The sequence below is a fragment of the Mytilus edulis genome, chromosome 13, assembly GCF_963676685.1.
Source record: "Mytilus edulis chromosome 13, xbMytEdul2.2, whole genome shotgun sequence".
In the NCBI taxonomy this organism is placed as follows: Eukaryota; Metazoa; Mollusca; class Bivalvia; order Mytilida; family Mytilidae; genus Mytilus; species Mytilus edulis.
The window spans coordinates 41,952,006-41,965,510 of record NC_092356.1 but is presented as its reverse complement, the minus strand read 5'-3'; the positions used below and the strand labels follow the sequence as shown (position 1 = coordinate 41,965,510).

The following is a 13,505-nucleotide window of genomic DNA, read 5'->3' as shown; positions in this document are numbered from 1 at the left end:
AAAAAAACATATTTGACAAGATCTAGAATATAATTGAACCTTTTTGCATGAAAAACTCAGCAAATCATTTAAGTAAGCTAAATGAGAGATTTCCATTTTTATAAAATTCACAGATTTTGACTCCATTTTAAAGGGAGATAATAGTTCAGAATTGTCTATCTTAATTCACATATCCTTGAATACAATCCTTTGTTTAGGAACACCATGCCCTTCACCCACAGTGCAGGAAGATAGTGTAGTGTTGTGCAAGCAGTAGTTTTCATAAGATTTGTTCAACTTTAATTTGAAAAATATACTTTTCACAGATTGTGCAGCAGACGTTACCTTGCCAACACTTCCTGCCAATGCAGCTTGTAACATTCATGATAAGTGTACTGCTGTAGATTGTTGTATGTACTCTGACTTCCTGCAACAAGGCTTCCATTCATTTGTTGAACTGGATCCTTGTAACCACAAACTTAAATTTGGTATAGAAAGGGTATATGAAACAGTTGATCTCAATGGATATGCATTCGGTAAGTTTCTTTCTTATTTTGAATAATCGTTTACAAACTTGTGATTATAGTGGTCAATATTTTAGAAAAAGATAATATTTTGATATAGTTTTACAAACTTGTTGCCAATCAAGTGACTTCAATTTTAATAATAACGAAACATTTTTTGATACAAAGACCCTGTTGTAAAAATTCAGGAAAATTAGTATCTGATAAAAAAAAGTGGTTCAACAGCATTTATACTTCAGCTCTATTCCATTCTGTGCTAGGGACTTGTTAAGGGAATATGTATGAGGTCTAAAGGTGTATTTTGTTAATGTCAATTTGATACCAGATCTTGCTGTGCAAAAAAAGTGTTTGACTTAATTTATTGATTTTATGTCACTATGTTTGTATTTTGCTGTTTGACCACTATGAATGAATTAAAAATATATATGATATCTGATCACAACAGTCTCTTTTAAAAAAAATCTGTTCAATTGTAGGAGTTGAAGAGACAAAGACATTGATGAATGTTGTTAGACTCACGTAAGATATTTGAAGTAGATGTTAATCTTTATCGGATCACAATTTCTTGGAAAACTAGGAAAAAGCATTTCCCAAAAAATATTGTACTTTATCTAAACAGTTTTGACAAGTTTTCTACATTAAGCTATTAAAATAAAAGAGTTGTAACTATACACTGCCTACACAAAAGTAGAATTCTCCAATGACTGGTATGCATCTACACTCCAATGGAATTAATTCTGAGATTCTCACTCTTTATGCACATCTAAATTGGGAGGGGAAGGAATTTATTGTGTTTTATTCAACCCAAACTGTTTGCGGTTTTGGAGACATACTTGAAAATGAAGCATGAGGAAAATATTTTGAAGAAAAATATCAGAGTAAAATAGATAAAAACGTTAAAAATGAATTATTGCTATATTTTTAATTGATTTGCTGGAATAAACCATAAATGAGTTAATTAAAATAAGACATATCAATGAATAAAGGAAGAAAAAAAAGAAAAATTCCCTTTTTGGAACATAAATCCTTGCCATTAAGCTAACCATTAAAACATATAGAACTATTTACCCTTACAATATTACTTTGAAATACAAGGATAAAGAATTGATATGATATTATATGATATTACAGATATACAATCACAAATCTACAGTCTGCAGGAAAATACCAGTTGGATATGACAATGAAGATCTGTTTTGAAACATCAGGGTCATGTGACTTTGAAATGACCGTGTTCAGTGGTACACAGCTTCCTAAACAGTATTGCTTCACGGGTTCAACTTTCTTTGATTCAGGTATGTTTTAAAATTTAGTAAACTCTTTTTAAATGGTCTGATTTGTGTATTCTCCATTGTATTGAAACTTAGGATGATATGTTTGTCTGAAGTCTTTTTTCACAATTTATGCCATGTAAATAAGTGACGTTATCCAATCAAAATGAAGGTTACAAATGTTGTTGCATTAGAATTAACATTGTAAGTGCAATTATTTTTAAAAGATCTAAGCAATACCTCAAACATATCACTGAATAAGGGGTGCCATTTAAATTTTTATTGTACTTAAAATTCAGAAATTATTTTGTTTATTTATTTATTATTGTGATTATTAAACAATTGACAAATACAATCATAAAATAATGCATATAAATAGTTCTATTAAAATTTAGAATGCAAGTTTTTTTTTAAATTTTCGGCGAAACCTTTTCTGTTGTAATTTTGGCAATTATAAGAATACTTCAAACATTTCTGAATTTACAGTATTTCAAAACGTAGATGATGTACATATGTACTCTAATTTATTGTAATTCTAATATGCATATTTATTTTATAGCATTTTCACTGGACAACTTTTTATTTGCTGAGAATCAAGCTAAAGTTGATCCATTGCCATCAGCGACGACAACCAAACTGTTACAAGATACTGGTATCAGTGACTACCTTCAAGTAACTGCATGTGATCATGCTGTCTTACCTTTTACCACAGCTACCGGTAGACTGAATGATGGTAAGATCATAGCTCCTGTTTATATCAGAATATTTATAACCATTTTCAATTGTTCTATGATGTTCAACTTCAATTTTGATGGCATGTGTTAAATATGTGTGAATTCAGTTCTTCATGTGAAAGTTTATATAAGCAGTAAAGTCATCAAAGTAAAAGTATGTTATGTTTCAAGTTTATACTCATTGAATGTGACATGATAAAAAAAAATGACAAAATTGTACGAGTTGATTAGAAAAAAATATTATGTGAACTTTTATAGGAAAAAGGCAAAACTTATGAATGCAATTGTATGAATTTGTGAAAGTTAGTATATATTTGTTTTTCAGAATGTGGCAAACTTGAAGACTCCATTACTCTACCAGCAGACGTATCATTGAACATCCAATCAGATTGTACATCAGTTACTATGTGTTCTGACATTGGATATATTGACAAGAAAATCCAGTCTACAGTGAAACTGGATCCCTGTACATATGAAATCACTCTTGGCATTGAGACAATGGAGACTACTGTATCCCTGTTACAGTTCCAGTGGGGAAAACCTCAATCCTTTGCCTTACAAGGAGGACTTAGAATGGAGTAAGTTTCTTGCCTCTGACAATAATATGCAGAATTGAGACTTAGTAGGGTAACATTTGGGTGTAGGCAGCATTCCAATAGTTTAAAGTAGTGTTAAGGTTACACAGGGGAGACATATTTTAAGCAGATGTTGTTACCTACTAAAAGGAATATAAAATCAACAAAAATAATAAGTTGCTGCTGATTGTGTAGGTTGTTATTATGAAACCTATCAAAACCATCTTTTGAGTCTTAACTGCAACTTGAATCCAACTTTTTACAATAACAGATTAGGATGATTTCACATTGTAGCAAGAAGGACACTTTATACCAAATTGCATACTTTCCAGAAGGCACTTTGTGGAAACAACTTTGTAAATTGTAAATTTTTTACATGAAGATTTGCAGATTTGCAGGACATTCTGATCAATTAGTATAACCTATAGTTATTCTAGTTTTATCCTACTCTTACCTTATTAATTTATTTTCCAGCTATGTGATCCATGATTTAACCAGTGAAGGAATGTACCTGGTATCTGTTGACATGGGTCTGTGTATGGAGACTTCAGACAGAGACAGTTGTGATGTTAAACATACAGTATTAGATAATGTCAAACTACCAAAGAAGACCTGTAATTGGAATAATGGATTTGCATTCTCTGGCAATCCAAGTAAGAAAGTTAAAAGTTTTGTTATAATGGCTTTCATCCAATTGCTTTTCACCAATGATTAAATTATGATTTTTTTATTTATAATTTTTTTCAACATTAATGGAGATTTTATGCATCATATACGTGTCCATTTTTTTTATCTGAAATATGACCATTAAGTTTGTCAATAGCTCCAACATTGCTTGAAGAAAAACATTTGTTTACATAACAATTTGAATTAAAACATGTGGAATGAAAAGAATTCCAACGTAGAATCTATTTTTTTTATAATATTATTATCAAAAACAGAAAGAACTGTTTGATAAAATTCTTAAATCATTCTAGTCTTATGTTTGATTTATTAGACACATTCTTGTTTCTAAGAAATTTGACTATGATTTTCATTATTTTAGGTTTTGACTTGACAACCTGGCTATCAACTAACAGTTATACAGACTCAAATCCTTTGTCAGAACTTGTCGTCATTGAACTTGAAAGATATTTACAGTTTGAAGATTATCTCGAGCCTAACCACTGTGTGGCATCTGCTTCGCCTTATTCACCCGTCAACTCCGAAGGCTGGGCTATTAGTACAGGTAATATTATATACACCTTTATGTGCACGTGGCATCTGTCATACACCAGTCAACTTTGGTGGACAAATGCATATTGTTTAAATTAGAAGTACATGCATTGTTTGTTCAAAGTTTAACCTACATCAGTAAATATGTAAAATACTTGATGGTATTTCATTAGAAGATTGCATTGTCATAATTCAACTTTTGTCTTATTTTTAGCTCACCTGGCCCGAAGGGCCAAGTGAGCTTTTCTCATCACTTGGCGTCCGTCGTCCGTCGTCGTCCGTCGTCGTCCGTCGTCGTCGTCCGTCGTCGTTAACTTTTACAAAAATCTTCTCCTCTGAAACTACTGGGCCAAATCAAACCAAACTTGGCCACAATCATCATTGGGGTATCTAGTTTAAAAAATGTGTGGCGTGACCCGGTCAACCAACCAAGATGGCCGCCACGGCTAAAAATAGAACATAGGGGTAAAATGCAGTTTTTGGCTTATAACTCAAAAACCAAAGCATTTAGAGCAAATCTGACATGGGGTAAAAATGTTTATCAGGTCAAGATCTATCTGCCCTGAAATTTTCAGATGAATCGGTCAATCGGTTGTTGGGTTGCTGCCCCTGAATTGGTAATTTTGAAGAAATTTTGCTGTTTTTGGTTATTATCTTGAATATTATTATAGTTAGAGATAAACTGTAAACAGCAATAATGTTCAGCAAAGTAAGATCTACAAATAAGTCAACATGACCAAAATGGTCAGTTGACCCGTTTAGGAGTTATTGTCCTTTATAGTCAATTTTTAACCATTTTTCGTTAATTAAAGTAATCTTTTACAAAAATCTTCTCCTCTGAAACTACTTGGCCAAATTAATCCAAACTTGGCCACAATCATCTTTGGGGTATCTAGTTTAAAAAATGTGTGGCGTGACCTGGTCAACCAACCAAGATGGCCGCCACGGCTAAAAATAGAACAAAGGGGTAAAATGCAGTTTTTGGCTTATAACTCAAAAACCAAAGCATTTTGAGGAAATCTGACATGGGATAAAAATGTTTATCAGGTCAAGATCTATCTGCCCTAAAATTTTCAGATGAATCGGTCAATCGGTTGTTGGGTTGCTGCCCCTGAATTGGTAATTTTGAGGAAATTTTGCTGTTTTTGGTTATTATCTTGAATATTATTATAGATAGAGATAAACTGTAAACAGCAATAATGTTCAGCAAAGTAAGATCTACAAATAAGTCAACATGACCAAAATGGTCAGTTGACCCGTTTAGGAGTTATTGCCCTTTATAGTCAATTTTTAACCATTTTTCGTAAATTAAAGTAATCTTTTACAAAAATCTTCTCCTCTGAAACTACTTGGCCAAATTAATCCAAACTTGGCCACAATCATCTTTGGGGTATCTAGTTTAAAAAATGTGTGGCGTGACCTGGTCAACCAACCAAGATGGCCGCCACCGCTAAAAATAGAACATAGGGGTAAAATGCAGTTTTTGGCTTATAACTCAAAAACCAAAGCATTTTGAGGAAATCTGACAGGGGATAAAAATGTTTATCAGGTCAAGAACTATCTGCCCTGAAATTTTCAGATGAATCGGTCAATCGGTTGTTGGGTTGCTGCCCCTGAATTGGTAATTTTGAAGAAATTTTGCTGTTTTTGGTTATTATCTTGAATATTATTATAGTTAGAGATAAACTGTAAACAGCAATAATGTTCAGCAAAGTAAGATCTACAAATAAGTCAACATGACCTAAATGGTCAATTGACCCCTTAAGGAGTTATTGCCCTTTATAGTCAATTTTTAACAATTTTCATTAATTTGGTAAATTTATGTAAATTTTTACCAAATATAGTTCTCTGTTACTAATGGGCAAAGTTCATGATAGATATAATTGTAAGAAGCAAAATCGTTCAGTAAAGTAAGAACTTCAAACACATCACCATCACCAAAATACAATTTTGTCATGAATCCATTTGTGTCCTTTGTTTAATATGCACATAGACCAAGGTGAGCGACACAGGCTCTTTAGAGCCTCTAGTTTTGTTTTGATTTTTCTAGTTGTTTTAATAAATTTAAAAATTATTAGCCTGAGTGTGTGGTTTGGTCTTCAAGAATGTCCTCAAAACGACTTTCTGTAATTATACATGTATTTTTACAACAGGATGTCAGAATGCACCAACACTCACCACATTGCCTGGTTCTGGTATTGTATGTAACCTTGGTGATAGCTGTTCTAAAATTGACTGCTGTGTTGACATTGCCAAGTTAGATACGACCTTCAGAGTTTATGCTGACCTTGATGTGTGTAGTAAGGAGTTCACAGTTGGTGTAGAGAATTTCAACAGAACTATATCCCTATATAGTTTCCAGTACGCACAAGAGGATACTTTCTCCTTTGGAGGACTTGTTAATATTAAGTAAGAACTATACTTACATTGAATTTGATACATTTCATTTCATCTTTAAAAAAAATGTTTGTAAAACTGTCATTTTATATTTTTTTAGGGGTTATTTCAAGTTATAATAAAATGTTTCTACCAACCCCACTTTCAGACACTATAAAAGTTTTTTTTATTTTAATAGCTCCAATTTGTAGTAAAATAAGGACAAATAATTTTCAAAATTTATGGATGCATATTTTTTGAAAGGTATATTGACAGTATTTGAATTTTTATTTTAATAAAACAATTTCTGTTAAAAAAAGATTGTTTTATTTTTTATATGCGGCTTCAATCAGTGAATGGGCATATATTGTTACCATCCTTCCGAAATCCAACAGGTTTTAAGTTTTATCCCCCCTATTTTTCAGATACAAAGTAGTGAACTACCAGAGTGAGAGAGTATTTGTAGTTAACATGGACATTGAAGTTTGTTATTCTGCTGCTGGACCATGTGCAGTACAACACACAGTATTGACGGATGTCAAGTTACCCAAATCTTCATGTAACTACACTCAGCCATATGCCATTCCTGGTAAGTACAACACACAGTACTGACTTATGTCAAGTTACCCAATCTTCATGTAACTACACTCAGCCATATGCCATTCCTGGTTAGAACTTTTTTTTTCTGAAACAGCCCTAATTTAGAAAAATTAAAAAAAGGATAATTTGATATTTTATTTTAATGATTTTGACAGATTTGTACTTACAAAAATTCATTCATTTCCTTTTTTAATAAGACAACTTCATTAAGAGGCGGGAGACCAGGAGATAATTTTAAATATTTCTCTGTTGGTAAAATTTGACAGACAAAAAACATATTTGAATTTACTTGTATATGCTTATATCTAAATCCTAATTGTAGTACTTGTACTGATATTCTAATGAACTTTACAGATTTCTCATTGGTGTCTTACATGAGTGAGTTAGATGTTAACACCAATGTCAATCAGTTACCAAGTTGGGCAGTCGACTTACTGATGGAAGAATTAGGAATAGCAGGTTTCCAAAAAGATCCACAGTGTGACTTATCAAGCTATTCTGGAGCTTTAGCTAATGGTTGGGATTCAACAGGTAAAGTTTGTTCATTGAGAAAGTAATCTCATGCTATACCTAAATATGGAGTTTAGAAATCTGCAACATAAAATAATTAAGCTACAAATTATGAATATCTTTTGACTTAAATATTTAAAACTTAAAAAGCAAACAGTTTTAATTGACAGACTTCATATACATATAAAAATAATAATAAATATAGTGCATACTTTACTTAAGAGTAAAAAAACAAAGTTTAGAGTACAAACCAAAGAGATATCCAAATGCTCAAAATTACATGTATATATTGAAGCAAACATTGGTCTTCTTGTGTCCAGGTAGGATGACATGTATTCCTGAGAGCAGTTACCTTGTGAACAAGCCCTTTAAAAAAATGACTTAGAATGTCAGTTTATTTTAAAGGAGGGTTCCTTAACATATCACATTTAGATGGGCCTAATATGCATGCACTATCATCAACATACTAATTTGTAAGTACATATTTACCAATCACTTTACAGCTTGCGGAGAACTTATAACACTACCACAATTACCAGCCTATACACAGTGTAGGTTACCAAGTTACTGTACTGGTGCCCAGTGCTGTTCTAACATTGGTTATCTGGGGAGAAAGTTGGAAGCCTTCGTCTTGGTGGATCCATGTAGCTACTCTGTCAGTATTGGACTGGAGAAAAGAAATATCAATGTTACATTACTGGAATTTACACAAGGCAGTTGGCAGACGGTCACTTTAGGCAATTTACTCAGACTACAGTAAGTTTTTCTAGTGATGATTATACATAAAATAACTATTTTATCAGTCAAATGTAAAAAATTGGACAATTGAAACAACGTTGGTTTTTCAACGGATTTCTTTTTGCAGTTGGAAACAATACCTCATGTTTTAGCATCAGAGAGACGTTGATATGTTTGAAGTTGGACAAGGTTTTGCGTGAAAGTTTAGTTCACTGTTTTTGGCATAAGTCACATCAACAATTGTTAGATCTTGTGTCACAGGTGTGACATAAATGTGTGAAACTTTTGTGATTTCAATTAACAATTATCTGAATAGTACTTGGAAATATTTTTTTTACATGATACAAAAAAAAAATTATAGAACCATTTCTTATTTAGGCTTTTGAAAATTCATGTCCTTTAAGATTTTTCCTTTAATTTTTTTTCAATCTTTCATATTGTATCATTTTATATTCTAGGTACAAAGCAGAGGAGTTGACAGCTGAGAAGGTTTACTTGTTGTACATGACGATCAGTATATGTTTTGAAACTGTTGGAGATTGCCGTTATACCTTCACTGTATTTGATGGAGTAAAGATTCCTAAACAACCATGTGACTGGACTGGAGGATATGCTATACCAGGTCTGTATAATTTACAACACTTGACACATGACAAATTTTTTTATGATATGCTATTGTAAAACTTAATTCAAGCTTAAATATTTACAGAAACTTTAATTTGGGATATTTATTAAGACAATGCAAGCATTTTGATATGAAGTTTTTTTTGGTAAAATACAAATGTTTTATTTCTATACTTGAGTAAAATGGTAAAAAAAAAATGCATTATCACTGTTTCATATCCCTCAGGAAGAGTGCATTTAATGACTAAACATCAATTTTAAGTTGTCATTAACCTTTCAGATGGATAATTCAATATGTTTTCATTAATTCCTAAAACTGTTTAATTTGAAATACAATTAAATTCTTTATAGGATTCAATTTGAATTCCTACCTGACCGGACAAGGATATCCCACAAGTACACCACTGAACTCATTAGTATCCTCACAACTCTTGGAATACCTGGGAGTAGCCAGTTTACTGAAAACAACAGTTGATACGTGTCAAATGTCAGATCCAATGTATTCATCTCCAACTAATGGCTGGACAAAAGACTCAGGTAATTAAAGATTACTGAAAGGAATTTGATTATTTAAGTCAACAAAACATATTTCTTGCATTATGAAGTTACAAAGACTAAACTAGAAACTTTAAAAAGTTTTGAGAATAATAATCCACTTTCAACTGCAAAATACAAAAGAATAAAAAAAAATTATGTCCACCATCATGAAATTTTCTTGTAGTTTTGCAGTTCAGAATACTTTTAAGTAATAAAATCTGTCTAAGTTAAGCTTTTGTACACAGCTTTATATAGAGACTATTCTGATAATTCAATAGAACTTAGAAAGAAAAGTCTATATTATGTCAAAATTTTGGTGTCGCATGAAAAAATGAAAGAAAAGAAGTTACCAGAAAATGGACCTGCAAAGCTAAAATGGAAATATTTGTTTTTCCAAAAAAAATGTAAGGTTTTGCAACTCACTATTAGCTAATTTTCGCAGCTATTTCAAACTGAGTACACTTTTATATTTCAGGTTGTACATCAGCAGTAACTCTACCAACACTAGGAAGTAACAGTGTTTGTCACTTGTATGATACATGTACTGGTATATCATGTTGTCTACATTCTACAACTGTTGATAGAAACTTCAATGTCTTCCTCAAACTGGATCCATGTACACAGAAACTTGACATTGGTATAGAAAAGTACCAGTTTGACTTTTCACTCTACACCTTTACTTTTGAGACGACACAGTATTTCCATATTGACAGAGTAATTGAAATTGAGTGAGTACATTTGTTCTTTCTTTCATTTGTGGCTAAGTCCAAAAAATTTTCTTTATATTTTCTTGGTATTGATGTTTTGAATATTTGCAATTTACTTAGATGTGTAAGATACAGATTGATATTAAGCTTAAGTAGAAAAAATATCAATGATTTTGTCACTCTTTATTTAAATATATTGTTGGGATCACTATTAGAGTCTACTTGGCATATTTTTAATCTATAATGCAACTAGTACACATATTTCTTACTGGGGGCCTGTTGAAGCATGTCTCCAGGTGCATCATTTTCTTGCTGTGTTGAAGTCCCATTGGTGGCTTTCGGCTGTTTTCTGCTCTTTGGTCGGGTTGTTGTCTCTTTGAGACATTCCTCATTTCCATTCTAAATTGTATATGCTATTATTTTTACTCTTTAAATATGAATATGAAACTCTAGATAAAAGACATAATATTCTGTATTTATTTGTTAACAGGTACAAAATAACAGATTTGGTTGGTGAAATGGTCTATCTTGTGGATATGAAGGTCAAGATTTGCTTCAATGACCCAACACCATGTGACCTGCAAGATACAATAGTACTAAATACAAAATTACCAAAGATGGTTTGTCCATGGTTTAGAGGCTATCCAGATCCAAGTATGAAACTATTGTTATATTGCTTTATTAATTCATCTGTTAAAGATTGATCATTTAGATTTATTAAGCTTAAATCTGAATTAATCCTTTGATGTTATAAATAAAATTTATAAATTGAATATTAAAATAGCTTGATAGTATTAATGATATCAGAATCGATTTTTTATTCAAGGACATTTTCAAGGACATTGCAGAAGAAGTTTGATATTTCAAGGACATTGCAGAAGTTTTTATAAATTTTTTTATTATCTTTCAGGTTGGTCCCTAAATCAATTTTATTTGGACAATTCTTTGACACCAGGGTCTAACTTAGACTCCTCTGCAGTGTCTTCCCTAATGGAGGCATCACAGATAGGAGAATATTTACTCAGTCCTATGGTATCTAGAGATGACCCCTTTGGTACATATGCAGCAGCATATCTTGGTTGGAGTTCTGGTAAGTGTTTTCAACAAAAATTGTACCACTGTTTGTGCTGTTAAGAATTACACTAATTGGGAGGAATATTATGGGGGGAAAAGGGATGTTGTGTATCCCTGTGGGGTTAGGCTAATGATTTGGTGGATTATTGAAGTAATTTAAAAGAAAACAAAAACAAAAACAAACAAAAAATAGTAAGGATTAGAAAGTGGGTGAATAATAAATCATGAGAGTTTTAAAAAATACCTTTGCAGAAAAAAAGACTTAAAAATGAGAGAGGTTGCTTTATCTTCTAATGCCTATATTAAGAAATAATGATTTGTAAAATTACACATCCAACGACCATCATTGTTTACATACCCCATTACCTTTCAGAGTGTACTGAGGCCCCTGTAACTCTCCTTCAAATGGTCCAGTCTGTAATATCTCACATAAAACAATATCTATCAATGTTAACATACACATTACATTTCAGAGTGTACTGAGGCCCCTGTAACTCTCCTTTTAATGTCCAGTCTGTAATATCCCACATCAAACAAACTATCTATCAATGTTATCATACACCATTATCTTTCAGAGTGTACTGAGGCCCCTGTAACTCTCCTTCAAATGGACCAGTCTGTTATATCCTGTAATCTTGAGAGCACCTGCCGTGGTTTGAGTTGTGCATTAGACGTACCATTCATCAGTAAAACATTTGAATTCTATATGAGACTAGAGCAGTGCGACTACATGTTGAAAGTTGGAATTGAACGTCAACAATACGAAAGAACACTTAAAGGATATCAATGGGGAGAATTGACTCATGTTGACCTAAATGGAATTTTAAAAATGAGGTGATTTAGTTATTTAAGGGTTTGTTTTTTACTGAGGTAAATTAAAATAATTACTTAAATTTTATAGTTTGAGGAAAAATCATAACCATTAAAAATCAGTGCTTTGTTGAACAATTCTTTTTGTGGTAAATATTAACCTTGACGTACCATCAAACTCTTTATTAATATGAAAGGTTTAGGTCTCATTATGTACTTTGACATGGTATAAGCTTCCTTTGTGTTTTTTACTTTGCATGTTATATTATTAGCCATAGTGGTTTTATACAAAAATAATGAATAAAAACTGTCTACAGCTTTGTATAACAATCATCTCCTCTATCACCTATATGTAAATGTCTTTGGTGAAAAAAGTGTGTATAATACACAACAAAATCTGTTGTTTTATTTTAATTTGTATCTATGGAAGGAATTACTTTCAGGCTTTGTTGTATAGATTAATTGAATTATTTTTTCAGTTTTGTTCTCCATGACTTGTATGCTGAGCCTGCATTCCTGATTTCTATGAAACTGAGTTTATGTTGGGAGGCTAATCAGCCATGTGGAACTGTTTACAATATCTTTGATAAAGTCAGACTACCAAAGAAAGTGTGTGACTGGGACAAGAAGTTCCTTCAAAATGGTAGGTTTTCAGAAAAATGTTAAGAAAGAAATAAAACAAAAAGCCTTTATGATAGTCACATGAATTCTTCCTATCAACTGAAATGAATTCAATGAGACTGACATAAAAGGAATAATTATTCGTTGTGTGTCTGTTCATCACTATGTTTCTAACACAAAGTTCCCATCAAAGAATTAGGACCAGTCATTGCATTTTGAAATAATTTACTTAATCAAATAATGTAAGATCATTTGCTTTAAAAAGTGGTTGCACAAATGATTTTTAGAACAATTGAGAAAAAGTAAAGAAGAATAACTGGACAACAGGTTTAATTCATTTAAGCATTGTACATACATGTGATGGACTGTGAAACTCAGATCAGGAGATTTGGAAATTTTGGTCAGAAGATTACACCTCAGATCAGGAATTTTTTTTATCGACATAAATTTTGTCGTAAATTTAACCGTATGATGTAGAAATTGCCTTTTAGTCTGTTTTTTTTCTTCAAATTTCATTCATGAAATATTTCATACACAGGATTTTTTTCTCCTAAACGGGAGGACGTGAGGAGACCCCGGAAAACGGGATTATTGTATTCCCATTGGGAGA

At 31.9% G+C, this 13,505-nt stretch overlaps 1 protein-coding gene across 1 annotated transcript in view; it reads left to right on the top strand.

The window, feature by feature from the left end:
* The window catches only part of LOC139501276 (uncharacterized), a 163,805-nt gene that overhangs the window by 56,662 nt on the left and 93,638 nt on the right, over positions 1 to 13,505 (top strand). The window contains exons 71-88 of the mRNA XM_071290312.1: positions 306 to 515; positions 980 to 1,022; positions 1,635 to 1,798; positions 2,334 to 2,507; positions 2,834 to 3,086; positions 3,558 to 3,736; positions 4,129 to 4,311; positions 6,452 to 6,707; positions 7,100 to 7,263; positions 7,629 to 7,805; positions 8,288 to 8,540; positions 8,981 to 9,144; positions 9,498 to 9,683; positions 10,159 to 10,411; positions 10,881 to 11,044; positions 11,301 to 11,480; positions 12,040 to 12,298; positions 12,754 to 12,917. Coding sequence (XP_071146413.1) covers positions 306 to 515; positions 980 to 1,022; positions 1,635 to 1,798; positions 2,334 to 2,507; positions 2,834 to 3,086; positions 3,558 to 3,736; positions 4,129 to 4,311; positions 6,452 to 6,707; positions 7,100 to 7,263; positions 7,629 to 7,805; positions 8,288 to 8,540; positions 8,981 to 9,144; positions 9,498 to 9,683; positions 10,159 to 10,411; positions 10,881 to 11,044; positions 11,301 to 11,480; positions 12,040 to 12,298; positions 12,754 to 12,917 — 3,426 coding nt within the window. The remainder of the gene's footprint in view (positions 1 to 305; positions 516 to 979; positions 1,023 to 1,634; positions 1,799 to 2,333; positions 2,508 to 2,833; positions 3,087 to 3,557; positions 3,737 to 4,128; positions 4,312 to 6,451; positions 6,708 to 7,099; positions 7,264 to 7,628; positions 7,806 to 8,287; positions 8,541 to 8,980; positions 9,145 to 9,497; positions 9,684 to 10,158; positions 10,412 to 10,880; positions 11,045 to 11,300; positions 11,481 to 12,039; positions 12,299 to 12,753; positions 12,918 to 13,505) is intronic.